Source organism: Magallana gigas, chromosome 2 (assembly GCF_963853765.1).
Source record: "Magallana gigas chromosome 2, xbMagGiga1.1, whole genome shotgun sequence".
NCBI classification, from domain to species: domain Eukaryota; kingdom Metazoa; phylum Mollusca; class Bivalvia; order Ostreida; family Ostreidae; genus Magallana; species Magallana gigas.
In genome coordinates, this window is record NC_088854.1 from 14,669,965 (window position 1) to 14,684,730 (window position 14,766).

The 14,766-nt window shown below is 32.2% G+C and overlaps 1 protein-coding gene across 2 annotated transcripts; it reads left to right on the plus strand.

Moving 5' to 3' along the window:
- Nucleotides 1-440: 440 nt before the first annotated feature.
- On the plus strand, nucleotides 441-12,898 carry LOC105328962 (T-box transcription factor TBX20). 2 transcript variants are annotated; one of them, XM_066075172.1, is made up of 13 exons: nucleotides 441-887; nucleotides 4,761-5,028; nucleotides 5,916-6,115; nucleotides 6,208-6,324; nucleotides 6,961-7,004; nucleotides 7,415-7,504; nucleotides 8,532-8,612; nucleotides 9,099-9,179; nucleotides 9,280-9,378; nucleotides 9,704-9,793; nucleotides 10,727-10,804; nucleotides 10,923-11,024; nucleotides 11,443-12,898. In XM_066075172.1, exons 1-13 carry the CDS (start codon nucleotides 478-480, stop codon nucleotides 11,463-11,465), a joined length of 1,683 nt encoding a protein of 560 aa, XP_065931244.1. In that variant the 5' UTR covers nucleotides 441-477; the 3' UTR covers nucleotides 11,466-12,898. The 2 variants fall into 2 exon arrangements, with proteins under 2 accessions (XP_065931244.1, XP_065931246.1); XM_066075174.1 differs by lacking the exons at nucleotides 9,099-9,179; nucleotides 9,280-9,378.
- Nucleotides 12,899-14,766: the final 1,868 nt, after the last annotated feature.

Sequence of the window (14,766 nt, forward strand, 5' to 3'; positions counted from 1 at the left end):
AATTGTTATATATTATCTTATATTGTTTACATATCAAACTTTAGGTCCTCGACAAAAACAAAACACTTACTAGGTTTGTTACTGACTGTTTACAGAAATTTGTGGTGTCGGTAAAGTCCATAGAAGGCTCGGCTCCACCACGCCTTCTATGTGTATTACTTTCCATTTCCTACGTATAACAAAGTGTTCTAATTAGTACGTACAAATATTATTTTTCAGACTTAATTTTCTATATGTTTGAATGTCAAAAGAAAGAAGTTGAAACATAGGCTTCTAAAGAAAGATTTTCGTTAATAAGCGACTCATTTTTAATCCTTTTTTATTTTGTCTATAAACACTGGCATTACTCAATTTTTTTTCTTTTCATTTGTTCCATACGCAGTTGTGTAGTTTCTAATACCGTCTCTTCAAAGGAATAGCATCTTTTACATTTCTACTTCACGTTGTTTTTTTAACTAGAAACAAGAATTCAGACTAATGGAGGAAAAAGAGGACACTTTTGCCGAGGAAACTGATCCCAGCGACAAAAAACCAAAGATTCCAGTATTTGGAAATAGAGTGTCAAGTGCGTCCGAAATGAATGGGTCTACAAATCGATCCTTTTCAAATACATCATTTCCCTTTTCGAACTCGTCATCGCCGACTGAGATGGATCCTCAGTCCAGTGATATGGAGATACAGATTTACTCCAACTCCAGCTCGTCTGGATATTCTGACAGCTTTACGTCGGAGAGCATGCAGATGAAGCTCAGAGAGGACGTGGTCGACGGCAAAGATAACTGTATACCGCTCACAAATGGACCAATCACCCTGTCTCTGATGGAGGCCAAACTCTGGTACAAATTTTTAGAAGTTGGGACTGAAATGATTATCAACAGAACAGGAAGGTAAAATATGGATGTTTTAACATTTTTGCAGATTTGAACAATTTTTGAAAACATTTGTTGTATTAATCGCTTGTCGAGTGTTAAAGGACAAACGTTTTGCGTCTGTTTGAAAACTGCTTTCCAATCTTGACCAAATTAGCTGTGTCAGTTTTGTAGAGATATAGTGGGGAATATAGTTCAAATAACCAAACAAAACCCACCACAAAGAGCATACATGGATGTCTATAATGTAAACACCTGGAAAATGGATCAATAATAATCTCCTTTTTGTGTTTAGTGCATAGTTATAATGAGCAAGAAAATTATGAAATTCAGATGATGGGGTTTATTGGTTCTATGTTAAGAGCAGGGTTCTATAATCATATAGTTCTATGGTTAGAGTTTGGTTCCGTTGTCATGTGGTCCTATGGTAAGAGTCGGGCTCTATAATTATCTGATTCCAAATTTATGTTTAGAGTCGGTCTGTGTTATCATGTGGTTCTATGGTTAGAACGGTGTTCTATTATCATATGATTCCATTTTTAGTTTGGTTTTCTATTATCATATGATTGTACGGTAAGAATCGGGCTCTGTTATCATGTTGCTATATAGCAAGAGTCGAGTTCTTTTAGCATATAGTTCTATGGTTAGAGTAGGTTTGTATTAAAGTACAGTTCTATGGTAAGTGTAAGATTCTATTAGCATGTGGTTCTATGGTTAGAGTCGGGATTTATTATCATATGATGAATGTTTATCAAGATCATGAAATACTTTTTTCTTTGCTATTGGGCTTGTAACTCGCAAACTGACGGTTAGGAAGAGCTAAATGTGTTTATTAATATATTGGAACATCGATTTTTGGTTTGCTAGCAAAATATATCGTTTCGTTTATTTATTTATTATGTATTTAGAGGCCATTATGTTATGGTTGGACTATTTAGTTAAAACGCTGCTGTGATGTCATTCCTTTGTTCCAGCAGTCTAAAATTTTACCTTTAACAGTCCGATATTATTGAGCTTCTTAATATTTATCTTCTTAATTAATGAGCTTCTTAATATCAGGCCGTTACCAGTGGTTACAGTACTGATATACCTCAAAATCGATAAATAAACAATGAAATTCAAAATCAAAGGCAATGCTTTAAGTTTGATATACCGGGTATGCCTCAAACACTTCTGTATGGAAAATAGCAAGCAGTACTCGGCCCTGTCGGGCCTCAAAACTATTACCTTTTATACCGAACTGTTCTTGGCATATGTATAAACTGAAAGGTATTTCTTGAATTAATATCCTATTTTGACTACATTCCAGATCTTTCCCCAAAGACATTATATATTCCTTTTCATGCATCATACATTCGAGCAGCATACAAAACAATATTTTACAAAGAACGAATTATGAACAACATTACAAATCATTGTTAATACATGATAAATTGTAGTTCAGCAACGTAAAAATAAAATATGTCAAAATCAAAGTTTTCTATCTCAAAACGTGACCTTCTCACTTTAGAGAGGAATTCTACTCCTACAAATATTATCAATACATTAGTAACCTTCGTTGTAAATATTGTCGTATGTCAATGACACCTTTTAATGTATGTTATCAAACGGGAAATAGTCATTTACACTCATTTACAGTCTAACGCCTAAACCCTGATAGCCTAACCATGTAGGTGTTAAATCGGTTACAAATAAAACAACTTGCATGTATAGCCTAGATCATTGGATACTCTCAATCATATACATCGTTTCCTGTTTTTGCAATACAATTCTTAAAACGTGGGCCGTCACAACAATTCAATGTTTCTTTTGTAATTTTCATTTTAAACTAGTTTATGTTTATTAAAAATACTCTACAGCTTATCTTGCGCCAATACCATAATATAACAACTTAATCATTATTATCACGTAATTTAAAGGAATTTTCTTGCAAGTTTAAAGTATGAAATTTACCAAAAATTACTCTTTGTAAAATTTAAGAATTCTCAATTTATTAAAAAATTTGATAATTTTAGACGGTCTTTTACAGTAGATTTTGATAACCAACCATTTAATTCAACAGCGCATGCTCATCAATTGTAAACAATGCAGTGTGGCTTTCAGCAAGAGGGTGAAAAAAAACCGCCAGGAATTCCGACAGATTTGGCAATAAAAGGAACAAAAGATGTGGAGACAATGCAAACTTTACATGTATATTCTGTAAGAGATAAAAAGGTTAATCGACTTTTGTCATCAATACATTATTATATTATAAGAATATTTTAACATCTAGATCCGCGAGTATTTCCATTTCCCATCTTTTTAGGTGCCTGATTTGAAATAACGTTTTGAGGTTGTACCAAATGTAGTTTCTTGACACTAAGAGTGAAGACGCTTTACTTGTCGTGCATGGTCCTGTGCATGAATTACTGTGACTTCAGTTTAGTTAAAAAAAATCCATAATTGTTATTCAGGTATAGTCTGTCGCAATTATATTACTTGATAAGATTTGGCCTCCAACTGACACCCACACTTCCGGTGTCTGAACTGACATATTTTGTGCTTATGGCACAAGTACAGGCAAAGTCAAGAGAAAGCGGATTCATTAACAAATCATTAACACTTCATGACATAACATAAAATGGTGTACCCTCCTCTCCAAACAAACATAGCAACTTCTACTTGTTAGAATCATACTTTATTTTCCAAAAAAAAAAATTATGTAACAAGGAATCGTTTTAACTCCAGGCTCTTAAATTACTATATAGATGGCCAAATAAGGACATATTGTCATTGGATAGTTATTTTAACACCGAACATTGATTTATTGAATCCCATAACAAAAATAATTAAGATATACAGAGATTATGTAAGATATTCTATCTTGTTTGTGAGGTAAATATTTTAAAGACTGTGCATAAACATGATTTGAAGTTTTTTATGAATTAGTGAAGTTAAAAGAAAGCCAAAACAAAACAACAAACTTAGCGACAATCTAAACTGATACCTTTAAAAACTTGAGATTTTTTTTTGCTGAAATATGCAAAGTAGCTAGGGGAAAGTACTCGGCTAACTTAACAGGTGACCTTGCTATGGCTCTTCTTTAAATTTAGCGTCAAAATACGTCGTTCGATTGGAACAGTATCGTCTTCTTCTTTAAAACATCTAGATTAATCGTGTCTTTTGTATTAGACTGCAGGGGCTCGAGTGATTATATTGTAAATATCCATTGATTCTTTAAAATTCTACTCAAGTATTGGGTATTAAGTAAGCAAACGGACTGTATCGTTGAAAGAAGCAAGGAATCCTCTACTTCATTTGCGGAATTTAAGGTCATATTGTCAAGGGTTATTCTTTTAAGTTTAGGCTGAATTGACCATTAAATAAATATGTAATTATTCTCCAAGAATTTTCTTTACCTAGGCATCAATCAGACAAAAATGGTCATAAAATAAAAATGTTATTTTTACATTTAGCTTGTTTAGCAAGGAAACAAAATGGAACGAAGAAACAAAAACAGCAAACGAAGAAACCAAACCAAAATCTGTTCATGTATCTTTACTGGGTTCAAGACTATCCAAAGAATATATTGATTCTGATATGAGTGACTATACATTAAATTGAAAGATTATTTGATACTCGACATATTCTTAACTTTTTCGTATTTTCTTACTAAACGGGTTGCAAGTTATTCGATTGGTAATTCTGTAATGAATGTACATCCCTAATATTTATATTGTCAACAAAACAGAACACCTTTTTGTTTGTCACTGACTTTATACGGAGATTTTTCGGCATTGCCTTGCCTTTTGTGAACTTTTCATCAAGTCTTTATATATGATAATGGCCCCTCTCATTTCTTAAGGTACGATCAAATGGAATAGATCAATGTTTACCAAACGTTTGTTTCAGGAGAATGTTCCCGTACGTGGAATTTTCACTAAGAGGTGTGGATCCTGTTGGATTATACGACGTTATCTTTGACATCATCCCAGCAAGCAATAAATGTTTCAAGTTTTTAAACAACAAATGGGTGCGCATTGGCAAAAAAGAACACGAATTCAAGACACAGCCTTTTAAACATCCCGATTCGCCAAGAACCGGTTCGGAGTGGATGACCAGAAAAATATCCTTTGAAAAAGTAAAGCTCTCAAACAGGCCTGGATCAAAATCGGGAATAGTAAGTACATTACAAATTCATTATCAATACACAAGTAATGATGAATCATTCTTTGACTTTTTACGGATATACATATGGGTCCTCATGTAATTATTCCTTATTCTTTTTGGTCATATTTTAAGATTGATGTACGATTTTAAATGATAACGTTTTTACATTATTGTCGATATGTATGGTAAATGAAAACCCAAATAAGTGTTGCTATACAATCCGCAATTTATTTAATAAGGTAAACACACATTTAAATTATTTTTGCAAAATCGACATGGTAAATGAGTTTATATACTTATATATTTATGTGGAAACCAGCTCCATCTTGCTTAATTTTTACACCTGTAAAACACTACAAGTCATGATTTGATGAATATTGTCATCTATTAATGACGAAGATAAACTACTAACTAAAAATAAACTACCTTAGCTACTAAGGATATCCCAGATAAGCATAAACATACTTATTAGGCACCTAATTTAAGACAGGCAGCCGGATCTCCCTAAAGACTAAGTAAGACATAATCATCGTTAATAAAATACACATTTAGAATGTGGGAGATCCCAAGGTAACATATATACAAACAAGTCTATAACAATGGCAGGGGAATCTCCCTGTCATATGAATAACCAAAACAACGTAAAAATTAAGGTGGCATATACAAAACATTTTGACACATAATACAATGTCAATTGGATTCCGCCACCCATTTCACTGATCATCTGGTCAATTTTGCCTTCCATATAACCTATTTATCCCTGTGTCTGAAATAAGTTGAATAACGAACTGACCACAGAATTCTATTCGCTATTTGAATAGTGAATAGCGAAAAGCGAATAGAACTCCAACTTCTGAATGCCAATATGCAATATGTATTTTTTATTTTTTCCATCAGTTTTCTCTCCACACCCAACAGAAGTACTTGGTGCGAATTTCCCTCGTAAAGCATGAGAAGGGGGGCGAAGTGTCGGTAGTGGAGTATCCCATCCAAGCTACTACATTCGTTGCCGTCACTGCCTACAACAACAGAGAGGTTGCGGACTTAAAAATAAACAGTAACCCATATTCCAAGGCTTTTAGATATCCTGTGAAAAGGTACAAACAGTTCCATGTCTGGACATTTGTGTAAAGTCATAACTGACTTAAAATGTTCATGTAAATGTTTAATGATTTGGTCGTCTTTTTAGAATGAAGATCCAATCATTCATACCTAATCAAGAAAGAACGCATGCCACCAAAAATGGTGCAAAAAAGAAATCCGTGATCGCCAATATTCAAAACTATCAAAAGGTTCTTCAACAGAAGTAAGTATCAAATCGCTGATTATGAATATTTGTATACAGAGAAATCTTATTGTAAACTTTATTACATTTCAAAAGTTCATGTCTGCTAAAAGACGGGTAACTTTTTACAAACTCCACACAAAGGATATTTAAAATGGTATCATTGAATGACATTTATACAGCAATTTACATGCAACTATCAAATCAAGTAACTTTATTGTAAAAACTGGACATGGCAAATCTCCGGTCAAGATACAATCATTTTTTAGGAGGAATAAATACGGTTTCTTGGAATCATTCATACCGACTTATGTATTGGTATAAGCGATAATGTAAAATTATATAAGATAACAGTAGGTTCAGGACACTTGCGCTGCGGGTCATAACGATGGCATCATTTCAATTCAGTAATTTATCTGTGTTAAAGAGTTAACGACATAAAATGAATATGACATGACTGGTCTTTCGTTCTCTTGCGGTACAGTAAGAATTAGAATTTGTTAGTGGTCGCGGTGCCAATTCGAAGTAAAATTATGAACGGGACTAAAGACTTACATGTAATTTTAACTGTATATTATTTGTTGTGAAAGTATTATAAAAAAGTAACTGAATATTATAGCTAAATTTCCTGTAAAGTTTCTTTATTTTTTATTTCAGTCTTCCAATTGACGTTTCCCCAATAAATAAAAAAGCAAAAACAAGTAAGTGTCTTCAATGAGAAAACTTTACCTGATGAATCTGTTACACATTACCCTGCACAGCAAAGCGCTGGTTCAGTTGTTCGATTTTGTCATTTACTGTATTTGAATGCCATTTAAAATGTATTAAAATCATTCAAAGAAATAGATTTATAATATTAATACCAGCTCCTGCAGCGTGATTCATTAATCAGAATAAAGTCTGTTTACTCAGGCTGGTCACATATTTACATAAAATGACCGTAGTAACCTAAATGTTTGTTATATTTAGATTTTAACTCTGTAGAATTTAAATTTCATTTGATGTTTAGATTTTTTCTATATTACATGCACCACTCAGTGTTGATTCAGTAATATCTTCAATATCCACATTCTATTGTTTTTTGCTTCCATTCCATTGCTTCTGTTTACAGGCTATGTCTCATCGGAAACGAAAAACGAAAAGGGCATTCAAACAGATATATCAATGGCGGATATTCAGTCGTGGTATAAATTTTTAGCAAGTAAGAACCCTTTATCAACTCATTTCCTTTTTTCAATCATTGCATTAATTTCATGTGTAATTTACATGATAAAAAATGAAATATGACTCAAAGAAATTCTCAAAAACATTTTTAATCTATGGTTGCCGTAAATACAAAAATATGCAAAGTGCATATGTAATTAAATAATAGGTCATTACTTTACAATGTTTGAAAATTATTAGGCCAAATTTTTCTTTCCATGTAAAAAAATTATACAACTAGGCGTTGAAATACTTAACCATGATGATAAATTATATTTTTGACCATTCACTTTTTTGTTTAAATACATGATTATATAATAGAGTATTATAAAACTTGTCATCAGGCAGTGGAGTTTAAAAATTTATTCATTTGTTAATGATTATTTTCAAAATGTAGATAATCAGTGACTATGCTTGCCCACCAAATATCAATACTAACATTCATATAGAATTCATCTGAAAACGTACATGTACCTTTCAATTTGTTTTAATAAATTCTTAATTTTCTTGCAATTTGTTGTAAATGTATAATAAAAACATCCTTTCTTCTTCCTTGCCAAGTAGTTTGATTAATTAAATCACTACTACACAAACTCCCAATAATAATTGATAATGCCCCATTACCCCCCACTCTCAAATCCGGCTCGAGAATATAATTGGCAACATCTGTAATTAAACTTAGAATCGATTAACATCCATACAGGGCTTTATTGCCGACAATTCTCTTACCAACAACTTATGTAACGAATTTGTTTACGTCATAGATTCATTAAACAAATATTCGTTTGTTTAAAGAATTTGTTTACGTCGTAGATTCATTTAAAAACAATATAGTAAACCACTTTATGTATATCCGCATAAAGTGATTGCATACAGAAGGGGAATTGTTGAAAATAATTGTCGTGAAATACATGTATACTGTAGTTTGTTATAAGAATTCCGTAAAGTATACAAGTTAAACTGTATTTACCTGCATTATTAATATTACATAAATCTTCTAGACATCATTGTACTTGTATTTACAGGTCCTCTTGCCATGAGCTTCTTTGAAATGAACGTTCCTTTACCCATCTTTCCACACGTGAACGGCAACATCTGTGAACAAGGTTTTTGCACTCTTTTGAGTTAATGGACAATGTCGGTTTGCTTCTTCATTTTTGCCTCCGTTTACTTTTTTTTGCAATCACTTGAAAACAAGTATTTTGAATTTGTCATAGAGAGTTGATAAGAAGAATCTTTAATATCACCGTACTTTGTAAACGAATTCCATGCATTTAAAGAAAGAATAAAGACATAATCAAACACTAATACCTTCTTTCATAACATAAATATTTCGCCAAGAACATATTTTCTTGTTAACTAACTCTACGACAAATTACAGTTATGATTGTTCCATGTCATATTTCAGAATACTGTGTCTTTTTTCTTTCATTTCGTTATGAGACAAGACTAAAGGGGAAATGGGAGGTATCTTCTTTAAGCGAAAATGCAGAGGTTCCAACTTTGTTTTCAATTTTTCGAATTCCATTGCATGGTTTTGATAATAAAATATAAGAATGTTGTGTACTTTTAATAAAACCTTGCCCATTCAGAATCCTACAATGGATACAATGGAAATAATGGCGCCTTTTTACGTCGGAGATTTCTTGTTCCCCCATCAGCAACCTCATCATGTATGTATCTTCTTGATTTGGACTCTGCTTGCGTAAGTATTCTGATGCCACTATTGAGCCGCCACTGTCTGAACCTGGTCATCATTTTTTATATTCTTAGCATCTGACAATCAGAACGACGAAGAGATGCAAAACAAAATCATTAAAAGGGACATTGCCAGGGAGGAACGAAAAATGCAACATGATGCCAGATTAGAAAGTAAAATATTGCAAAAACTATAGTCAAATAACAATTATTTAAATCGTCAGTTATCAATGTTTGTCATTGTTTTTCAGGCATGTGTTTTGCTGTTTCTCTTGAAAATTGTATCTTCGATATTTATGCATGTACATTTTGGCAATAAGATCGCGAAAGAACATAACAATACATACCGAATAAGCGGCGCTAGTTGTATCAGAAAACACTGTAAATATGTCAAAGGTTGCTGATGGGCTGTTAGAAGCAATAGGAGATGTTCATGTTAGGTATGTTAATGGTGTTTCATATATATTTAATAACACATGTGGTTATCATATTCATTTAGCATCGGATATAAAAGACGACGTTCAGAAACATATCGGCCGCGAACGTACGACAGAGGAGCGCTTGGAACAGTACAAATCAAGGATGGAAAGCAAGTCTAATCATCAGTTTTGTTTACTTATATGCATATGTAAATAAATGTATACAACACTATGCCGGATAATTATGCCAGTGCAAAGGGGGGGGGGGGTATTTTTGCATCCATTTAAAATGGACTTTAATCTAATATATTGTTTCATGAAAATCCATTTTTACCCGATAAGAGACCATAAATTGTTTTGAGTATATAGCCACTTTTGTTTTCAGAGTGTCTCACAGGTGGTATATTTAACTGTAGAAATTATTATCTGAAAGGAAAATAATTTTTGTCATACTTATCCGGCACAGTGTTATCTATGAAATAAAGCTGCATAGTCTGAACATTTAGGTTATATAGTGTCAAAGGAATTTTCAAACAAGCATGTTCTCTTAATAAGTAATAACCTTCACCAAAGTAGACAAGGATTCCGGAAATATTTCGATCATACTAATATTTTTATTAAATCAAAACATTTTTGGCAGCACAAGAAAAAACTACCTAGCGCATGTGCGATCGAAATAAAAAAAAATATGACACTACTTTTGACAAGACAACGCTTTTTTATGCTAATAAAGTGAAACAGAAAAGAAAATAATCACCTCAATAATTTGATTATTTTTCAATATCTTTAACTTTTTTATAAGGATATTTTTTCAACATATTTTTAAATCAGTGTATTGAATTTCAAATAGACATTGCTTATAAATACAAAACAAAACAGGTTATCTTCACAGTGTTCATGACGCGTTACTCTCCGGTTCATTCAATTTTAACAAACTACAAGGGGATACTATTATCTATGTTTCTGACAAAGCTGTTTATCTAACGTGTGGCAAATATTGTAAGAATTTCTTTTTGTTTCTCAATAATAATTGAAGATAGCCTCGCAATAAGCTTATATCCAGTCAGTATTACTATTAATTACCAACTTTTTGACTGACACAGAACACTGCAACAAGCATAGTGATCATAGTGGGGCCTTTTTACCAAGAAGGTTCCTCATACCCGCAGAGACTATATCATGTGAGTAAATTTCTCATTAGAATTGAAAGAAATATATACGTGGAATTGAGAAGGAAGTCTTGTTCACCTTCATCCTAAAAATCTTAAATGAAAAGTGTTTTCGTATTTGTGTTAACAGCATCAGATAATCAAAAGGAGGAGGAGATGCAGAACAAAAATAACAGCCGGGAACGGACAACGCGAGAGGAACGACTGGAGGAATACAACGCTAGGATTGAGAGTAAGACGACCTACATGTATAGCTAGAATTTTCAATATAAAAAATGTTACACTGCATAAAAGATTAATGTACCCCTTGTTTTTTTTTTTACCCCTCTACATTTTCAAACGTTTTCGCCCCATCTTGCATTTGCCCCATAGACAGATAGGAATGAAAACTCTTTCTAATTAACAGAGATTTTAAATACTTGTTTTGGATTTGCAAACTCTTAAATTGGCAACGATATTAAATTGGACGGAATTTAAACGATGACAAATATTTTTGTGTGCATTGTTATTTTTAAATAAGGCTATTTGACTTAGTGTTGTTTATGGAAGTTGTTTTTAGGTCCTACAAAGATTCAAAAGTTTTGGTAACTGACCGACATGATTGCTTTTTATAGCAAAAATATTACAAATGAATTTTTTTCTTTTTGAAGTGTGGAAAAGAGACAAAGATTAGCATACAGCTGAAACCACCCATGTTGTAATCAGCTGACTTTACTGATGAAGGAAGAGAGATCTCGACAAATGCGATTATTTAAAATTCAACGATTTTTGTTGTTGTTGTAAATGAAATTGATATTTATTGGTTATTTTACAAGGAATTTTTCTTGTCATTTTAGTGAAACATTTTTAGATATTTAAGATGTTTTTTTATACCCATTGATATGAACAAATAGAATAATGTCTCTTTTAATCAGATTTGATAAAAGAAAAGGGACATGTAAAATTCCGATATATTTTGGTTAAAAAGTTTAAAACAGAAAGACTGGCAACATGAAAACTTATTACATAAACGAGTATAAAGATGTAGCATTGAAGATTGACATTTTTTTCTACATGTGGTCGCAGGAAATGGACACTGATAAAATTGAAAGTTGTTTATGTAATATATGTTAATGTTATGTGATTTTTTAAAGAACAGAACAGAGACATGATTTGATTTTGATTATCAGTAGACACAAATTCGTAGCTTTAAATTTACAAAATCTACAGCATTTAAGGCAAGCTCAATGTATATATTTTATAGCATCATGAAAAGAAAAAATAGTTTTATATGCTATCATATTTAGCAATATCAAGTTATACGTGAGATAAGCCGTGCTCATCTATCTTCCTTGCACATATGCATGTTTTGAGTTAGGACAATTTGCTTTTACTACAATATTATGTCACGTGTCCTCTATTGTTGTATTTGTATGGCATTATTTTTTTTATTTTTTGCTAACAATTACTTGTGACTTTCCAAAAGTAGTAATTACATATTTCTTTTTAAAATAGTGTAAATAAAATTTCTGATAAGAATTGAAAGGTTATTGCACATTGATGTTATGGTTCTGTTTAAGCAGGTGGTTTTTAGTCTGTTCAATATTCAAAGAGCTCTTTGTGAAATTTCAGTGAAGCCTATTACTTTACTTTTAGATGCAATCGATTTTGCAATCTGGCTATTTATGTCTTTGATAAGATAGTATTAACATTGTTTGTCAGTGACAACCCAGTGAAAATGCTACTATTTAATTACTTTGATGACTATGATATCAGTGCCTTGGTGAAATCGCTTCCAGCTTTACTTTCATTTCATTATTTATTTTCATCATGAGTTACAGTGTCTATCATACAGATGTACGTAGTTTTATTCAGTGTTGTATTCTGTAATCTTTTACATTTTAGTATTTACTTCATACATGCATTTGCATTACAATTTAAAAAAAAAACAAAAGCAAAAAACATTTTTCGAGTTAATGGCAACTCATCTGCTTTATAAACACCTTTATTTGCAAATGCTTGACAAAGGAAATTCGAAAATTGTCTTTAAAAAAATTAACCACAGGTGAACAAGTTTTTGTGCTGTTACATTAAAAAACAAATAAAAATTCGATTTACCGTTAGAAATACTCACCGTTTATTCTTTTTTTCGGTCCCTGTCTTATAGGGCGGGATGGTTGTAGCTATTTTTAGCTAAATGTACCGAAACGTACAGAAAAGCTCTTTCTCAAGATAGAGTAAAATATTTGAATTTTCTTTACTAAATTATAGTCTGAAAAAAAAATATCATATGTTCAAGTTTAAGGCAGATCTGATGATCAGAACTTTTAACTTTACCGCTCGTGTACTTGTACAAATTTCCCCCACTTGTAAATAACAATTTTTTGTTTAAAACTTTTTTAAGGCGTTTGATATAGTACATGAATTGCCTTTAACTTATTTTTAACTATTAAATATCGATGTTGTGTGTTACACTGATATGAGCCCTTTTTTAGCTCACCTGAGCTGAAAGCTCAAGTGAGCTATTCTGATCACATTTTGTCCGTCGTCCGTCCGTCCGTCCGTCTGTCCGTCCGTCTGTCCGTCTGTCCGTCTGTAAACTTTTTACATTTTGAACTTCTTCTCTAAAACCGCTTATCCAATTTCAACCAAATTTGGCACAAAGCATCCTTATGGGAGGGCGAATATAAATTGCAGAAATAAAAGTCCGATCTGTATTCAAAGCGGAGAAAACCTTGAAACTGTAGAAAAAGGGGGGTGCATTTTTAAAAATCTTCTTCTCAAGAACTACCGAGTTAATCTTAACGTAGTTTAGCATAAATCATCCTTAGGGAAAGGAAAATATAAATTGCAAAAATTATAGGCGATTTCTGTTCCAAATTTGAGATAATTGCGAAAATACTTATAAAGAATGGCTCGTTATTCCATATGCCGTAGACTGGCAATTCATTGCGATAGACTGGTCTTATGACAGGCATCGCCAGTCTACCGCATCTCGAAAACGAGGTTCTTTGTTTGAAGCTGGCAGTTTGTTGTGCAACAGTTCACGTGCGAAAATAATCTATGAAACATGGAAATAACATTGGTGCCGATTATTGTGAAGTAAATTGAGGTTAAATATTTCAAAGCGTTGTCATTTTCACTTGTGATGTTGGTTTTAGCTTGTTTTCATTTTTTCGTTTCATTTTGCTTTTTAACTTGGGAAACAATCGCCTTGTATTTGGAACATAGACTTCGGTAAATGTTTACCTGCGAAAATGATAAAATCTGATGCATTAACAACGTACTAAAGTGCATTTCCCTCTGTTTTTATTGTTTATTAATTAATTTTCTAATTGTTCCAACAAGGATCAAACACGTGTGTTGGTGTTAGCTTGTTCGGATTTTCGTTTCGTTTCATTATTTACGCTTTTAAACCTGGAAACTATCGTCTACAGGTATTTCGTGATTTTTACGTATCAATTCAAACAGAGACTTCGGTAAATCAAACAGTTAACTGTTTACCTGCGCAAATTAAGCAAAATCTGATGTAGGGGTACTGAAATACAATTCCTTCTATCGGTAATTCGGCATTTTCTTTTGCGTAATGGTAGATTAATGCAATAGATTTTGTTGAGATGCTCGACATTTTCTCGAGTTTATTCAGTTTAAATAGAGTTTGATATCGCTGACGGAAATATGTAGGTATATACATGTATATATATATATGATTCATTTCGATAAAATAAATTGTGTTCTTTATTTGTTATAGTGCATGTTTCTTGTGTTTAATTGTTTACAATTTCTATTTACTAACCATATTTGAGTGTTAAGCTTCGAATTATAAGCAAGATACAAAGATTTGCTCACAATTCTATGTTTGTACACAGATCTTAAAAACTAAAGATGAAAAAAGTAAAATAATTGTCAATATTTATTAAGAAAATGTTCAAAGTCTGTTCTTCCAGAAACCAACTTTAACAACTTATTGTATTGTAAACTTAATCTTTTTAGCT